This window comes from Tachysurus fulvidraco, chromosome 2 (assembly GCF_022655615.1).
Source record: "Tachysurus fulvidraco isolate hzauxx_2018 chromosome 2, HZAU_PFXX_2.0, whole genome shotgun sequence".
NCBI lineage: Eukaryota > Metazoa > Chordata > Actinopteri > Siluriformes > Bagridae > Tachysurus > Tachysurus fulvidraco.
Window position 1 is genome coordinate 9,439,180 of NC_062519.1, and position 15,062 is coordinate 9,454,241.

Consider the following 15,062-nt stretch of genomic DNA (forward strand, 5'->3'; position numbering starts at 1 on the left):
TAATAGTTTTTTTTTTTACTAAAAAATGAGGCAATTTTGTATATAAATAAGGTATAAAAAATATACATTTTCTTTGCAAAATATATGTTAATATGTTGGAAACAAGTTAGACTAAATAGGTAAAAAAAAAAAAAGGCTATCATATATAGTTCATTTTTTATAAGCAGTCAAAACAGACAAGGTCAAGTAGACTCGGCGCTCCTAATTTGCATAGGAGGAAAATATAAGGTTTAAAGTATACTTATCAAAGGCACAGCTAAATCATGTATAATATAATTATTTAAATTTTAAATTCTTGCAGTAACAGCATAACACAGGAAAAAGATTCCTTATATAATAATATCAACAACAATAATAACGACTATAATAATAATAATAATAATAATAATAATAATAATAATAATAATAATAATACATTTTTACAGCTGTTGGTGCAGCGCCAGATTCATACAGCAGAGGGCGCAGTGTACCATTCTGTGTAAGCTCCATAGGCTGTTGCGTGTGAAATTCCCTGGAGAAACCAAATTAAATAAAACTTGAATACAAAAAACACAAAATGCCTATTATATTATTAAGTCCATTTTATATTACTGTTGCTTTAAGAACAACGAATCACAACAAATAGATCACTTTGAGTACATATTTCTTTTTCCTGACAATAACAAATCTTTGTCCTAACATACCTACTTTTGTTGGGTCTTTTGAAGGTTTGGGGATGAATTTTGGGGTAAATTTGGGGGTGCATTTGCATATGATGCATGTAAAAGTGCACACTTGGGTTTGCATTGAGTACTGCCTGTCTCAATGATCTCTGGATAGCCCTCAGATGTTGTAAATACCAGTGCTAATCATTACTGAAATAGATTTTTTTTTGTCTTTGTTTGATATCTACTTCTAGTCTACTGCTATTTTTCTTTTCCTGCCAATCTGAACTTCTCCGCTGCTTTATTTCTCTTAGTCAGGCATTTATTTCAATGTATGTTTTTTTTCATAAATTAACAAAACTTCTTTTAATGGAATTTCATGGAAAATATATAAAATTTTAAAATAAACTCGATTAAAGTTAATAATAGATTCAATCATTTTTATAGTCAGCCATGGTCTGATTAAAACAGTACAGATTAACGCATACTAAATAATGTATGTTTTTCCTCACATGCATTCAGTCTTCGACCGGAGCACTTGCAACGTTGTAGTAGTATTATTTCACCCCACCTATCCACCACAGCCTGGATTGCAACTCCTCTCATACAACCAAAGTTAACAAAACTACTAGGTCAGAAAGTACCACTCTCCAATGCCTAACAGTGGTTCAGATGCCACTACAAATTGATTCTGAGCCCTCCTGCTGGTACTTGATTAAGATGACATTTCCATCAATGCCTCAAGAATATTTTTAACCAGAAAACAAACCAACAGCCAAAACACACTTCTCATTGTTAGCTCTGGCAGCATATTGTAAAGGGTAATCATCTAGCAGCCCACATACACAACCAGCAAGCATCAAAGCAGCCATAAGAGGATCTCTGTGGTGAGATCCTTGGCTATTATTTCAAACACTAATTGGTTTGGTCTGAATCACATCACTGGTATTTCCACCAGATGTAATATCACATTGTGAAGTCCCCTGTCCCAGAATTGAGGGCAGACACCAATGACTACCCTCACTGCATGTAGCATATAATGTGTCCCTATGCATATTGACCTGCATTCTTGGACTGCTTTTGGTCCAGGGCTAAGAAGTCTAAGAGAGGAAAGCACAGACTTCAGGATTTTATAGCTAACAGTGTAACAAAGATTGGAAATGTTGTCCTACTAGACCTGAGCCAGTGGTCCCACAGTTCACCTATAAGAGCAACAGGATCTTATAACGGAGCTCCCGCAGCCCTGGCATGCATTCATCCTGTGAAAAAGCTTCTGAATGGTACCAGTCCATTCTCTTCTGTTCATGTTAGGAAAACTGCACAAAGCCTACCAGGGTGGCATATGTGCACCCGTACTTGAGAAATTCCAGATGATAAACAGCACCGATGGCAGGTGTCTGGGGTTCATAGTGCCTCAGACTCCTCACCTCCTAATGCTATGAGATGGCTCTGCAAAAACACAGATTAAATGTAGTAATATGGTCATGTAGAAACTTAAATATTTTGCTTCTGAATAAACAAATATGAAATGGCCCGAAATGTTGTATTTACTTTTTTTTTTATTCATAACTGACACGTGTACTATAGCAGTTGATTTATTGAGTGAAAAAACTTTTGAAATAAGTTTTGTATAAAAATGTATAGAACTAAACTCTGAGGACTGAGAAACATAAAAAAAGACCGAAAGAAAGGATATCAGCAAAACTGCACGTTTTTCTTATTCAGATTATTTTATGACATTGACATCTTTGATCTCATAAATACTTTTCTATGATGTTTTTAAATATAAAATATACAGATACACCTGCATGTACATATGGCATCAACCAGGGGGGGGGGGGGGGTGTTTAAAATTAGTCCTCATCCATTAACTCTCCCTATGCATTAATAATCCATCCATTAATTATCCAACACAGCTTGTAGAGGATATATTTGAACATGACTGAACTTATTTTATTTGGCTAATTTTGTCATTATATCATTACCTTAATGCAGGACTGTAAAGTTTTTTGTTTACAAATTAAACAGTAGTTCCTGCATTAAACACTGGGTCGCTAAAGACATACAAAAAATAAAAAGATCCCCAATATTAGAAGGTAAGCTATTCTGTTAGCTCAATTAAACCACTTTTCCCTGTTAACCAAGCTCAAGAAAATGCTACAAGGTCTATCTGATATGTCACTTTGTAGCCCAGCATGGAAAACCTATGGCAAAGAGTGTCTTTTGCAGCTTGCAAAGCATTTTTCTTATGACACTGAACAAGAGCTGATGACGGAGATCCAAAATAATTGACGGTCCTTTGACCTTTGTGATTTGACAAGTTTCTCAGCTTCGGGAAAACACCACTGTTCACATTAGATTTAGTAACTAGTGTCTGAAATCTTTATTTATAAAATCCTTTCAAGCATTCAGCAAAAGGTTTTAAAAAGCAGTATTAATGAGGATCAATGTTATTACTACATTCTGTGGCCTGTGACTGCCTTATCTTCTATTTAGCCCCTAACAGGACCTGTAATAAACTGATAGACCAGTTGTTTTGTCTTTTGCTCTTCTGGGCTGTAACAGTGGGTTTTTCTTCACAGCCCCAGGGTCTTCAGTTTGAGACAGAGCTCAGGATTCTATCTGTGCTGAATTTGATGTGATATTTATGTTCTACGGTTCCCCATACCTCAGAAAAGCAAGTACTTCCGAGTAATTGTCTGTCTATGTATATAGAAGCAAACACAAAGTAAAAAAAAGTATTTAATTTTTAAAAATATAATAAGAAAGAACCGGAAGCATACACATTCACACACTCACTCCCCATGGCTATAGTTGTGCTAGAGATTTTTGTGATTTTCTGAAGAAAACTAATTGAATTGGTGAAATATAACACAGGATTTGTGTTTTTAACTCCTCTCAGTGAAGACACATATTTAATTACTCTGTGTGATAGCTGTACTCATGTTTAACCCATATGAATAGAGTAATTGTGACTGACTGAATGTGTGTGTGATGACATTACACCCCAAGTATTGGAATATCTGTAGTAAATTAGAAAATTTGCAAGCTACTCTAAATATTGCAGTGTTTGCTTGAATTGTTTAATCCTGGAGGGACTGGCAATATTCCATTGTTTTATCAAATCCACTAACTAGTATGGCTCTAGTACAGTATTTTGATGAATAAGGTACATGAGTGAAGGAACTAAATCATTTAGAGGTGGGAAAATATGTATGAGTATTAAAATATAAAATATAAAATATGAATGAGAATTACTCAAACAGGAGTAATAACAGCCATTTAACACTAATAATATGTTTACAAATCAGTTATATCATTGCTATTTTCTGGTCAATTTTGTCCCTATATTGTTACATCAAAACTCAAAACAGTGCTAAAACATATTTTACTCTAAATTTAATTTAACTATACTTACCTATTAACTGTGACAATTTTGACAAGGAAAAACTCATGGATGTGACATGAAGAAGAACGGAACCGACTCAGAATGGAACCCATCCCCTCCTTGGTGACACCTGTGTGTGTGATAAAAATGTGTGTGTGTTTGTGTGTGTGTGTGTGTGTGTGTGTGTGTGTGTGTGTGTGTGTGTGTGTGTGTGTGTGTGTCTTTATGTTTGTGTGTGTGTGTGTGTGTGTGTGTGTGTGTGTGTGTGTGTGTGTGTGTGTGTGTGTGTGTGTGTGTGTGTGTGTGTGTGGAATAAACAAGAATTTTTTGTTTCACTTGGCTTTATTTCCCCCAACATTTGCTTTGTTTAATTCTCAGTAATGCTGCAGTAATCATGTTCAGTTAATCAGACTGTAGTGAATGGGGTGGATCTTGAGACATAAATCACATTCTATTTGAAGCTGCCTGGTGAGGCCAAAAGTGCTTACATTACAGGAATAACAACTAAACTATGACTATTCATAATGTTACACTATATAGGTGAAATAGAAGGAGATTAAATGCAGAGAAAGCAGGATATATATAAATGGATATATCGCGTCTTGCTATGGGTGTAATTTTCACATGCATGAAAGATGTAGAAAACATTTGCTGTAAATAAAGGCCACCACTGGTGTTTAAAAGGTGACTGGTTGACTTCATTTTGGCTAAAACCATGTTTTTTTAATCAGAATATGATGACTGGGTGTATATTGAACGTTGTAAATGGAGATGATATATAGAGCATCTTTGACAGTTTGCCTAAATGTTATGGTTAAGGCTAAGTTGTTAGCACCATTGCGCAGTGATAGTATGCACCCCATTCAGAATCACAGTATTAAGTCAAAATTAATGGCAATATTTTTTTTAAATGTTTTTTTTTCTATCAGTAGTGAATATCAGATTAAAGGCTTAAACAGATTAAATGTGTTATTAGTTTGTGTATGTTTTGCTCCAGCCTGCACTTTCTTGGGTCCTCAACTCGTGAACATCTTAGTTAGATTCCTTAGAATCTCGAGGGGTGTCTTTCTCCTTCCTGGATTCCTTCACCACCTGAGTAGGAAACAGGATGATGTTACTGAACAAAAACTGTAATTAGAATATGTAAAATTTGATCCTTTATTTCAAAAGCTGAAAAAAGGCCAAAGTTTTCCACACTGAATTGTCATTGTAACAGGTCATTATATCAAATAGGTTGCTTGCAGTGTGTCCAGTTCTATTCCGCTTGTCTCTCTGTATCTTTCATCTTTTCAGTCTGTCCTTCCTATTTACTTTCTCTGAGTAACTCTTTCAGATGTTTCAGCCTTTCTACCAGATAAAGTGGCCAAATACTGTAAGTACTGTATAAATCAAACAAAAAAAGCAAGATAGAAGTCCCTGTCACATATGAAAGTACACTGAAATTATTTCCTTTGTAGCTAGCTTGATAGGGAGCCTGTCAGACTGCAGGGTAAACCATGATTCAACATTCCTTGAACAGAAAGGGTTAAGGACCTTAGAGTCACACAACCTTCTGATCAGCAGCCTAGAGCCTCAACCACTGACCCTTTACAGGCCCAAGGAAAGAAGATAACAATTCTATAGTTGTGTACGATATGTAATATTAAAGTATATTTTAAGTTTCTTTATTAATCTATTGGCCAACATTTAAGCGGTGTATATTAGACATATTATGCCATACATATATATATATAAGGAATTTAAGTCCTTAATGAAAAATTGTGCATTACAGTACATAAATTGTAAAAATACACAAGATGTTTTACCTCTCCATCACGGGTCTCAACAGTTTTGATCACAACTTTTTTACCATGTCCAGCATCATGATGCAGGTCATAATCTAATAAATCAGAAACATGGGGTTAAAAAACATAAAAATAAAATAAAATAATAAAAAGAAACCCACAAAAAAAACCAAACAAACAAAAAATAAAATAAAAAAGATAATGTTTAGTATAAAATATTAAACGTTTAATATTGCTGACTTACCCCCATTACGCATGCTGAATGATGATATGTTCATGGCAGGAACAGAAATTCTGAAAACAAAAAAAAAACTCATCAAGCACAAAAGTTACTGTTTTTGGAATCTGGTACTCTGGTACTTACAGCACATTGTAAAATTTTTCACAAAAAAGAGCTGCTAGAAAAGATAACATTGTTCTATTGCAGCCTATTTTGAATCCAGTTCATTGGCTGCTTGCCTTCTTATAACCCTTATAGAATATTAAAAATATAAACTCTAGTGATATGGTGATATATATTAATTCAATTAAAGAACCATTCAAGAACCATCATATTCCAAACATTTGTAGATAACTTGAATTTGAATAGTTCAATCTACAGTATTTATAACTTCCAAATCTGCATTATTTGTCTTTATGGACACATACTTGCAGTTACACTACAGAAACCTTTAATTCCCATTCTACTGGTGTAGTGCATAAATATTTGGCTAAAGTGTAACATGAGCAATCTGGGTAAGATGTTCTCTCATGTCTGTACCTGTCAACCTTTTTTTTCAGCTAAGGTTTAATATTTGCATGGCATCTGTTAATAATTATAAACCGCACTGGACGGTGATCATGGGTTTTCTATTTTATCTCATTAATCAGAAAGAGTATTAAAATTATGATCTGTGGTAATCATCGGCCCTCAACAGGTGCAGTAGAGGAGAACAGGTTGAAACTAAATAAATTCTTATAAAGCTGACCTATACTTGTAGTGGAATACGTAAGCTGAAAACCCCAAAATTAATTCAATTAAGGGATCTTATTAGAGAGCATTCTGTGCACCTAGTATTTGGTCTGGTTTTCGTAATTAAACTAAACTAGACAAGACCTAGAATTGTATTAGTTACAGTTATTTCATAGGTGTGTTGGTGATGCTGGTCAATATCGATAAAGTTTATTGGGTTCATTTAAATTACTTACCTGCTTTCCTCTCCCTCTAGCAACTTCCTATAAGTCGCAATCTCGATGTCCAGAGCCATCTTGACATTAAGCAGGTCTTGATATTCCCTCAGGTGACGGGACATTTCATCCTTCAGGTGGCGTATCTCATCCTCCAGACGGTTGATGTTGTCCTGGTAATTTCCAGCCTCCACTCCAAACTGGTCCTCCATTTCCCTCATCTGCCTCAGCAGAGCCTCATTCTGTTTAACGTAAGTGTAGAGAATTAGTTGTGAGTAGAATTTGTATATACTTTAACACTATACAGTAAAATGTGATTACAGCACAATATTCAATGGCATAATGCAAATTGAGAGTTTTAATATATTCAGTGATATAAACTGATAGTTTTTTTAATGTGGGCTGGTAAAGAAGCTTGTTCTTAATTCTCTTTGTTTATCATGTACCCAGTTTTATTTAAAAGCCTCAATTCAACTGGTATATGCTTAGCTACGATCTCTAAAAATGACAAACTGCTCCTAAAAAGTAGCCACGTTTCATTTTTTTGAAGTCACGTTTCATGCAATCTAGAAATCTGGAAATAATCTTTTATTTCTGTGATGTTATTTTGTCTAATGATAAAGCAGAATCTTTTAAGACTTCTAAATGATTATGTGGCACCAAAACAATAATATTCCTACCCTTATCAAAAATATTGACAAAAAAAATCTAAGAATTATAAAAAAGCACTAATAATTCTTAAAATTATCTGCCTTAATTATGTGCTAAATTACCTGCCTCTGTATCTCACCTCAAAACCTTTCAAAACCATATCCAATTCTTTCAATTCAATTAAATTTTATTTGTATAGCACTTTTTACAATTGACATTGTCTCAAAGCAGCTTTACAGAACATAAACATAGAACAAAAGGTTATTATAAAGAATAATATAAAGATTAATATAATACAAAATACAAGATTAATATTAGATATATTTAAAAGTGTATGTATTTATCCCCAATGAGCAAGCCTGAGGTGACTCAGGCAGCAGTGGCAAGGAAAAACTCCCTTGAATGGAAAGAAGAAACCTTGAGAGGAACCAGACTCAAAGGGGAACCTCATCCTCATATGGGTGAGTTGTTCAGTAATCTCAGAATACAGAATTCTTCAGCAATGTCACCCGGATGTGCAGCTTACCTTGATCAATAATCCTAATTAAAGCTTCAATCTGTAGCATTAAGGATATAGAGCAGCATCTTGCACAACCAGAATCAGAGATTATGTAGAGTAACAATGTTAACTGAAGCTAGTATATGAAATATTTCCCATGGAGTTTTGCTGAATACATATACGTATCTGTTGCAATGGCCTTGTAGAGGATTTGGGATAAGGAGAACATTGTGAAATTATTTGGATAAACCATACCTTTAACATTTCAAAATTTTAATGAAGTTTTCTGCCTCTACAAATTGCATTTCACAAAGAAAGTATCTCAGATTTCTACTAAAAATAGTCAGGTGTAAGGTAAATCATTGATCACTAACATGTGCCAACAAGAATGACTTGCAAGCTTACAATGCTTACCTATGTCCCTCTGCTTTATTTTATGTCAACAAGTACACGCATGGCTTCAAGACAAACCCCAGATGAAATAAAGGTTATCTGAGCTCACCGTGCTCTTAAGGCCATCAATCTCACAGTTGAGGCTCTGAATCTGCCTCCTGAACTCATTGGTCTCCTGCTTGGCCTGTCTCATGGCATCAGCATTGCGCTTGGCAGAATCGGTCAGGTCAGTAAACTGCAGTGCAAGAACAGAGAAATAGTTTTCTTAATTTTTATTTTCTAACAGTAGTACATTATTTTTTTTTTACATGTGTGAGAGGTAAATCTAGTACATGACTGAGCATTTTGTATATTAGCATTGAGGACTGAGCATTTTGTATATTAGCATTGTACACTTTGTGTATTATTAACACTGAGTAACTGAAATGGTGCCTTAGAAGATGTGTGAACTGGGTGTGTCTTGGCCTTCTTCTCCTCACCTTGGATTTGTACCACTCCTCGGACTCCTGCATGTTCTTTGTTGCAATGTTTTCATATTGAGCCCTGATGTCTCTCAGAGCCGCAGTCAGGTCAGGGCGGACCGTGGCCTCCACCTCCATTTTCATTTGCTGGGTTTCATAGCTCACTTGCACGTCTTGGATTTCCTATGTGCATAGGATACAAAAACATTCTTCATTTTTTTCCAAGACTCACATAAATAATGATTATTTTTGCCTTAATTGTAATTTGTTCAGACTGAGATTGCAGGTCATTTCTTCTGTCCTCCAGGTTTAAATGAACTTTACCTCATCATGCAGCTTCTTGAGAAATTCAATCTCATCCATCAGAGACTCGATTTTGCGCTCCAGCTCCAAACGAACCAAAGTGGCATCATCCACATCCTGCAAGTACACACAAATATGACAACATGAACTCAAGACAAAATAAAAGGATAAAGCCTCAAAGGCTCTCCATTTTAGAGATAATAATATAATAGCAATATTACATCCCAAAATATTTCTTTCACATTCTTTTCCACAGTCAGTTAGCACAAACCTAAGTGTTTTGGTATGGGCTCATAGTGAGTGGAAAAGACATTAGAAAGGTGGGCTAGCTGAGGACTGTCTTGGTGAGGACTATATGTTGTCACAAGTATAAAAATATTTGAAAGTTTTGACTTTTTGCTTTCTGAGGGTAAAGGTTTAAGAATACATTTAGATGTAGTAAAGGAATAATTAGCTACACTAATAATTACATCAGTGGATAGTCCTCGCTATTGTGTGTGTGTGTGTGTGTGTGTGTGTGTGTGTGTGTGTGTGTGTGTGTGTGTGTGTGTGTGTGTGTGTGTGTGTGTATGCGTGTGGGTGTGAGATCATCACCTTTCGGAACAGGACCAGTTGGTTTTCAGCATCTTGTCTTTTCTGAGTCTCCTCATCCAACCTGCAGTACACAAAGGAATTAAATCAGTGTATTTTCTTTATCTGTATACAGTTTTAGGATGTATATACAAATTATACTTCTATTGGTAGATGATTTATAGTCTGCCATAAACCTGTTTTAGAAGTTGTAATTTGTCACCATAAGTTTACTCTGAAAATTAATTTATTTTCCTGATTTAAAATAACCTGGGCATGTGTTTAAAATATTTTATAATATCTGTCATTTGGAAAATCAAATATTTTATGTCAAATCAACTACATCTGTGCTAAGGGGGACACTGTATAAATTAAATTATCGATGAAACATTCCTTTTGATAATTAGATTAAAAACACTTTTGATTAGCATAAAATATAATGTGCACATAACTGAAAATGTCATACAATTAACAATTTAAACATAAAGCAGTAATATGAATTATTTTAATTTACAATTATTGTTAAAGATCAAACACTTTATAATCACAAGACTACAGATTTTCTCTTACTCTATTTTCCTGACTGAATATTTTCATATTTTTAGTTCTGTCCAGTAAAACATATAAGACAGTCTCCAACTTGCCCAAAATAAGGGTCTTTAAAAGACAGCTATCTTTATGTTTGTTATTATATAAGAATATCTTGGGAGTGCAAATGTTGTAGCCTCCGGCTGGCTGAAAAACAGTGATGATAATATTTTGAAGCAGCCGTGATAACAATATTGTCATGTGGAATACTGCATTCTGTGCCACAGTGCTGTTGATTTTTCATTTGATTGATTGATTGATCAAAAAGCTGTTCGTTAATTTTCATATAACAGCATAGCTGAGATTTTAGCTACTCCTGCATGGCAAAAATATAAAATATCACAGATTTACATTTATGCACTTATTCGAATACATTATTGTTTAGCTAACATAGGGATATATATTGTGAACACTTAACCTACACTAACAAAAAAGTAAGTAAGTGGTAAAATTGTGATGTTTTCTGTTTGTTTAGCCTTTATGGAAGGAGTCTCTGGTGTCACTGCATTGTCACAGTCAGAGGAAAAGTTGTTCCTCTGTTCATGAATGTTTAAAAGACAAAGACCTTGTTGTTACCATGACAGGGTGTGTGCATGAAATGAACCAAGGGAGCCAAAACTAGCTAAATACCATAACAATTAATGATTGTGTGTATTACCAAAGCAAAGACATTTGAAGTTGCTTGGTGAGGTTATTCAGTCACAGTTTGAGATGGTGACTCATAATTAGGCTAAAACAAAAGGCTTTCAAAACTGTACAAAAGAAGTGAACTGTGGCATAAGCACTTAAGAACACTCTTAAGAAGAGAAGCAGGGGAGAGAATGACTGTGAACAGAAAGCAACTTGTTTCACAGACATTCTCTCTGATAAGTTTGGTGTGTCGTTTTTAACTTGTTAGTGTTGCGAATAAATAACAGAAGAATAACATTGGAACTGAACAAGAATCAAAGACAACGGAAGAATAAAACACAACGGGACATGCTATCAAAGAAAATAATCAATACTATTTTTGTTCCACAGTGCGCCATGTTTTATTTCATTTCTTACAAATCACCTAAATTTGTCCATTTCATCTAGAAATAAAAAAGTAATGCATATTAAATGTGGAACAGACTATAAGGAGTGCATACAGATAGGGTTTTAAATCTACTTTTACCAAATAATGCCTATTTTATACAGCCCTACTGTCATGAAGATAAGTTGTCTCAAGATAGAAAGGAATAGGCAGTTATTTTGGGATATTCTAGGATATTGAAAATACTGCACCGAATCTCCACTCACCCTCCTCCCTGGTAATAAATTAGTGGTCCCATGGTGGTAGTTTTTCAGGCTGTAATAGGACTGTCATATCACATCTGTCCTGCTGTCTTGTGTCCCTGTCCTGAATAAATGAGGTCTCATCTGGCTGAGAGCCAGAGGATCAATTAGCTAAAAGGATTTGGGCTGAGGGAGAAAATGGGGGTCAAGCTACCCGCTGAGCAAATTCAGTAAATCAGGAATGCTGTAGAGGTGACACATGTAAAAGTGAATGTATTTAGCAATTTAATCAAGGTGAATTAACTACACCTGAAAGCTTGCCCAGACAGCATGAAACTTTACTCTGGACAAATCACACAAGAAATAAAATTAGCCCTGACATAGGTATTAATTCTGTCTCTAAACATGTCTGAGATAAAGGTACATGCTTCCAGTGTGCAAAGTTTTATTGTCAAAGACATGATTGTCTTCTTCTTCTTCTTCTTCTTCTTCTTCTTCTTCTTCTTCTTCTTCTTCTTCTTCTTCTTCTTCTTCTTCTTCTTCTTCTTCTTCTTCTATTATTAATTTTGTGAGCTATCAGTGTTCCTGCTATTTTTAGCTATGGTCGAAACCTGAGATGGAGACGGGCGTGGTCTGTGTGTGTGTGTGTGTGTGTGTGTGTGTGTGTGTGTGTGTGTGTGTGTGTGTGTGTGTGTGTGTGTGTGTTGTCTGTGTGTGTGTGTATGGGCTGTGTTTGACATTTTATTTAATTCATGTTATGAGAATATGTTGTTTGGTTCATTTCGGTAGCTAGCAGCAGCACATGAGCCTAGGATATCCAATTGCTATCATGTTGCCTTCTACATCGAACCACATTGATTTTTCCTTTGGTTTCTTTTTTCTGCCTCCACCATCCCCCCCTCTCTCTCCACACCCTACTGACCCCTGTTAGTCCTGTTTAATGAAACAATAGTACGGATTGCTTTCAGTAAGTAGACTGTATATATTATTTGATCTTGTTTCACCTATTTGTTTTTTTTTTCTAAGAAATAAATCATTAGTTAATGGTTAATTACTTATATTGTCTCTAAAGTCTGCCATAGTGTTATAAAGAATATTAAGAAAATATGCTTTGTGTGTGTTTTTAAATCAGGACCTGCTTTACACAAACTTTGTTAACCTATGTGTTAGTATTTATAAATTTTTTTCTTGTATTTTTTATATTGTAATATATTTCATACGATGTAATATATTTAGAATATGAACTTAGGGACAATATAGTGCAGCATTTTATGCAATGTTGTGTTCAGTTTAGACTAATAGAAAATAAAATAGCACCTTAAAATGGTACATAAGATTAAAATAAAATTGGTTGTAACATATCTTGGATAACTGCAGATGCAGGATGTTAGTGTACCTTAACGTATGCGTATTTAAATATATATCTTTAAGATACAGTTTTAAGCACCACTGACTCGTAAAAGCCAACCACACTCCCAAGGCGGCCATAACGTGAAACTGATTGTTGCAGCCACCCTTTGTCTCATTGCCTTTCCCACCCAGTACCACGCCCTCCCATGGTCTGACGAGACACAGCCTAAATGATTAAACTAATAAGAAATATGATGCTGCCTAGGGTTTTTAGTATGTCTGCATACATCTCTGTGTGTGAGCATCAGAAGAAGTATTGGGTGCATAAAAGTAATGTGACCTGCAGATATCAGAACCATCATGAATTCCCATAACCACACCCAAACAACCTGACAAACACTTTTGTATCGGCTCTCTTGCTGGAAACTGCCTTGTGTCTCTTTTTAAATCTATAACTATATGCTTCAGATTAAATTTGTGTGCCTATTTATTTAGCTTTTAGAATTATTATTATTAGAGTGTCAATCCACAATTCAATTTGTATAGCGAAAATCAAATAGAGGTTGTCCAAAATTATTTTAAAGCATAATATTATATATTTGATTGACAGTGGTATATTCTATACCCCATTGTTATTCTTCTAAACAGAGATAACATATAAGTAACATATAAAGTACTGTTGCATTTCTATTACTCTTAGTTTACTTGAAGAAAATAAAGAAAGGCTGAAGGAAGACTTTTGACTTTTGAAACTATTGATTTTATTCTATTTTCTGATACTTGACAAACTATTAAACATATTTTAAGCTTTAATACTCATTAGACATCCTCACATGCTATTCCCAATCACTTTCCTAAAGCTTTATAAATGTATTAGAGAACTTCATAAGATTTCTCTCACCTCTGCTTGAGCAAGGCCAGATCTTCAGCCATGTTATCTCTGTCCACCTGCATCTGATCTCGCTCCTTCCCAATGAGATCAATCTGTCTGCGCATCTCCCTCATCTCATCCTGACAGAGCTGGTTGGCGCGGTTCGGATGTCCCTGCTGATGTTTGCCCTTGTACTGGTTGAGCTCATGGGTGAGTGTTGCATTCTGCTGCTCCAGGTAGCGCACTTTCTCGATGAAGCTCGCAAAGCGATCGTTCAGCTCCTGCAGCTCCTGCTTCTCGTTGCTGCGTGTGCTGAGGAACTCCTGGTTGATGCTATCAGCCAAGGAGAAGTCCACTTTGTCATAGGAGAGGCGAGGAATCGATGGAGCCGGACCACTGGACCGGACCCTGAAAGTACGCGTGGACACAGAGGCCGGAGCCGGGCTCAGGTAACGGGAAGAGTACGAGGTGTAGGCGGGCATGGGGGACATGGTGGAAGGTCCACCAAAAGTGCGGCGGTAGGAAGTGCGGCTTGATTGTGAAAAGTGACTCATGATTGCTTTTCTTTCTGAACGCACTTCTTGTTCTCACTCTCAAGGATCTTTCTCCTTCTCTGCAGGGACGTCTGGCAGTGGAGGAAGCTGGGCAGCAGGAGCAATAGGGCATCTGTGTGAGGAACACACATGCTTTTATACCCCTGAGTGAGTCATCTCTCCTCCCCCAACCTTCCAATCCTAACGATCTCTCCATCCATTGTCCATCCATCTTTCTTCCACATGGCCTCAGCCACTCCCTCCTCACAACCCTTCTCTTCATCTCTCTTTCCTCACTGCTCTCATCCTCACCACCTCTCTCTCCCCTTCTTTTCTCCTTCATCAACCCCTCCCTTTCATCCTGCACTACTGGCACGACTCCTAAACGTCTTCTAGATTAAGACATCATATCTGAACCCACTGCCCCACCCTGCTAGTATTAACAGCATCTGCAACCACAGATTCAACTAAAAACACTTCTCCTCTAACTGTGAACTCTGTAAATATCTAATAATGTAGAGATTGCACATTTTAGGGCTAACTTTGATACTCACCCCAGACCAAACAATAAAGATTTTATTTAATTTTAAAATAAAGTCTTAA

General features: G+C 35.9%; 1 protein-coding gene across 1 annotated transcript; it reads right to left on the reverse strand.

The window, feature by feature from the left end:
• Positions 1–4,363: 4,363 nt before the first annotated feature.
• Positions 4,364–14,677, reverse strand: prph (peripherin). The gene is made up of 9 exons (XM_027165383.2): positions 13,957–14,677; positions 9,885–9,945; positions 9,312–9,407; positions 9,006–9,170; positions 8,636–8,761; positions 7,005–7,225; positions 6,061–6,110; positions 5,838–5,911; positions 4,364–5,124 (listed from the first exon to the last, which is right to left on the reverse strand). Exons 1-9 carry the CDS (start codon positions 14,478–14,480, stop codon positions 5,065–5,067), a joined length of 1,377 nt encoding a protein of 458 aa, XP_027021184.1. The 5' UTR covers positions 14,481–14,677; the 3' UTR covers positions 4,364–5,064.
• Positions 14,678–15,062: the final 385 nt, after the last annotated feature.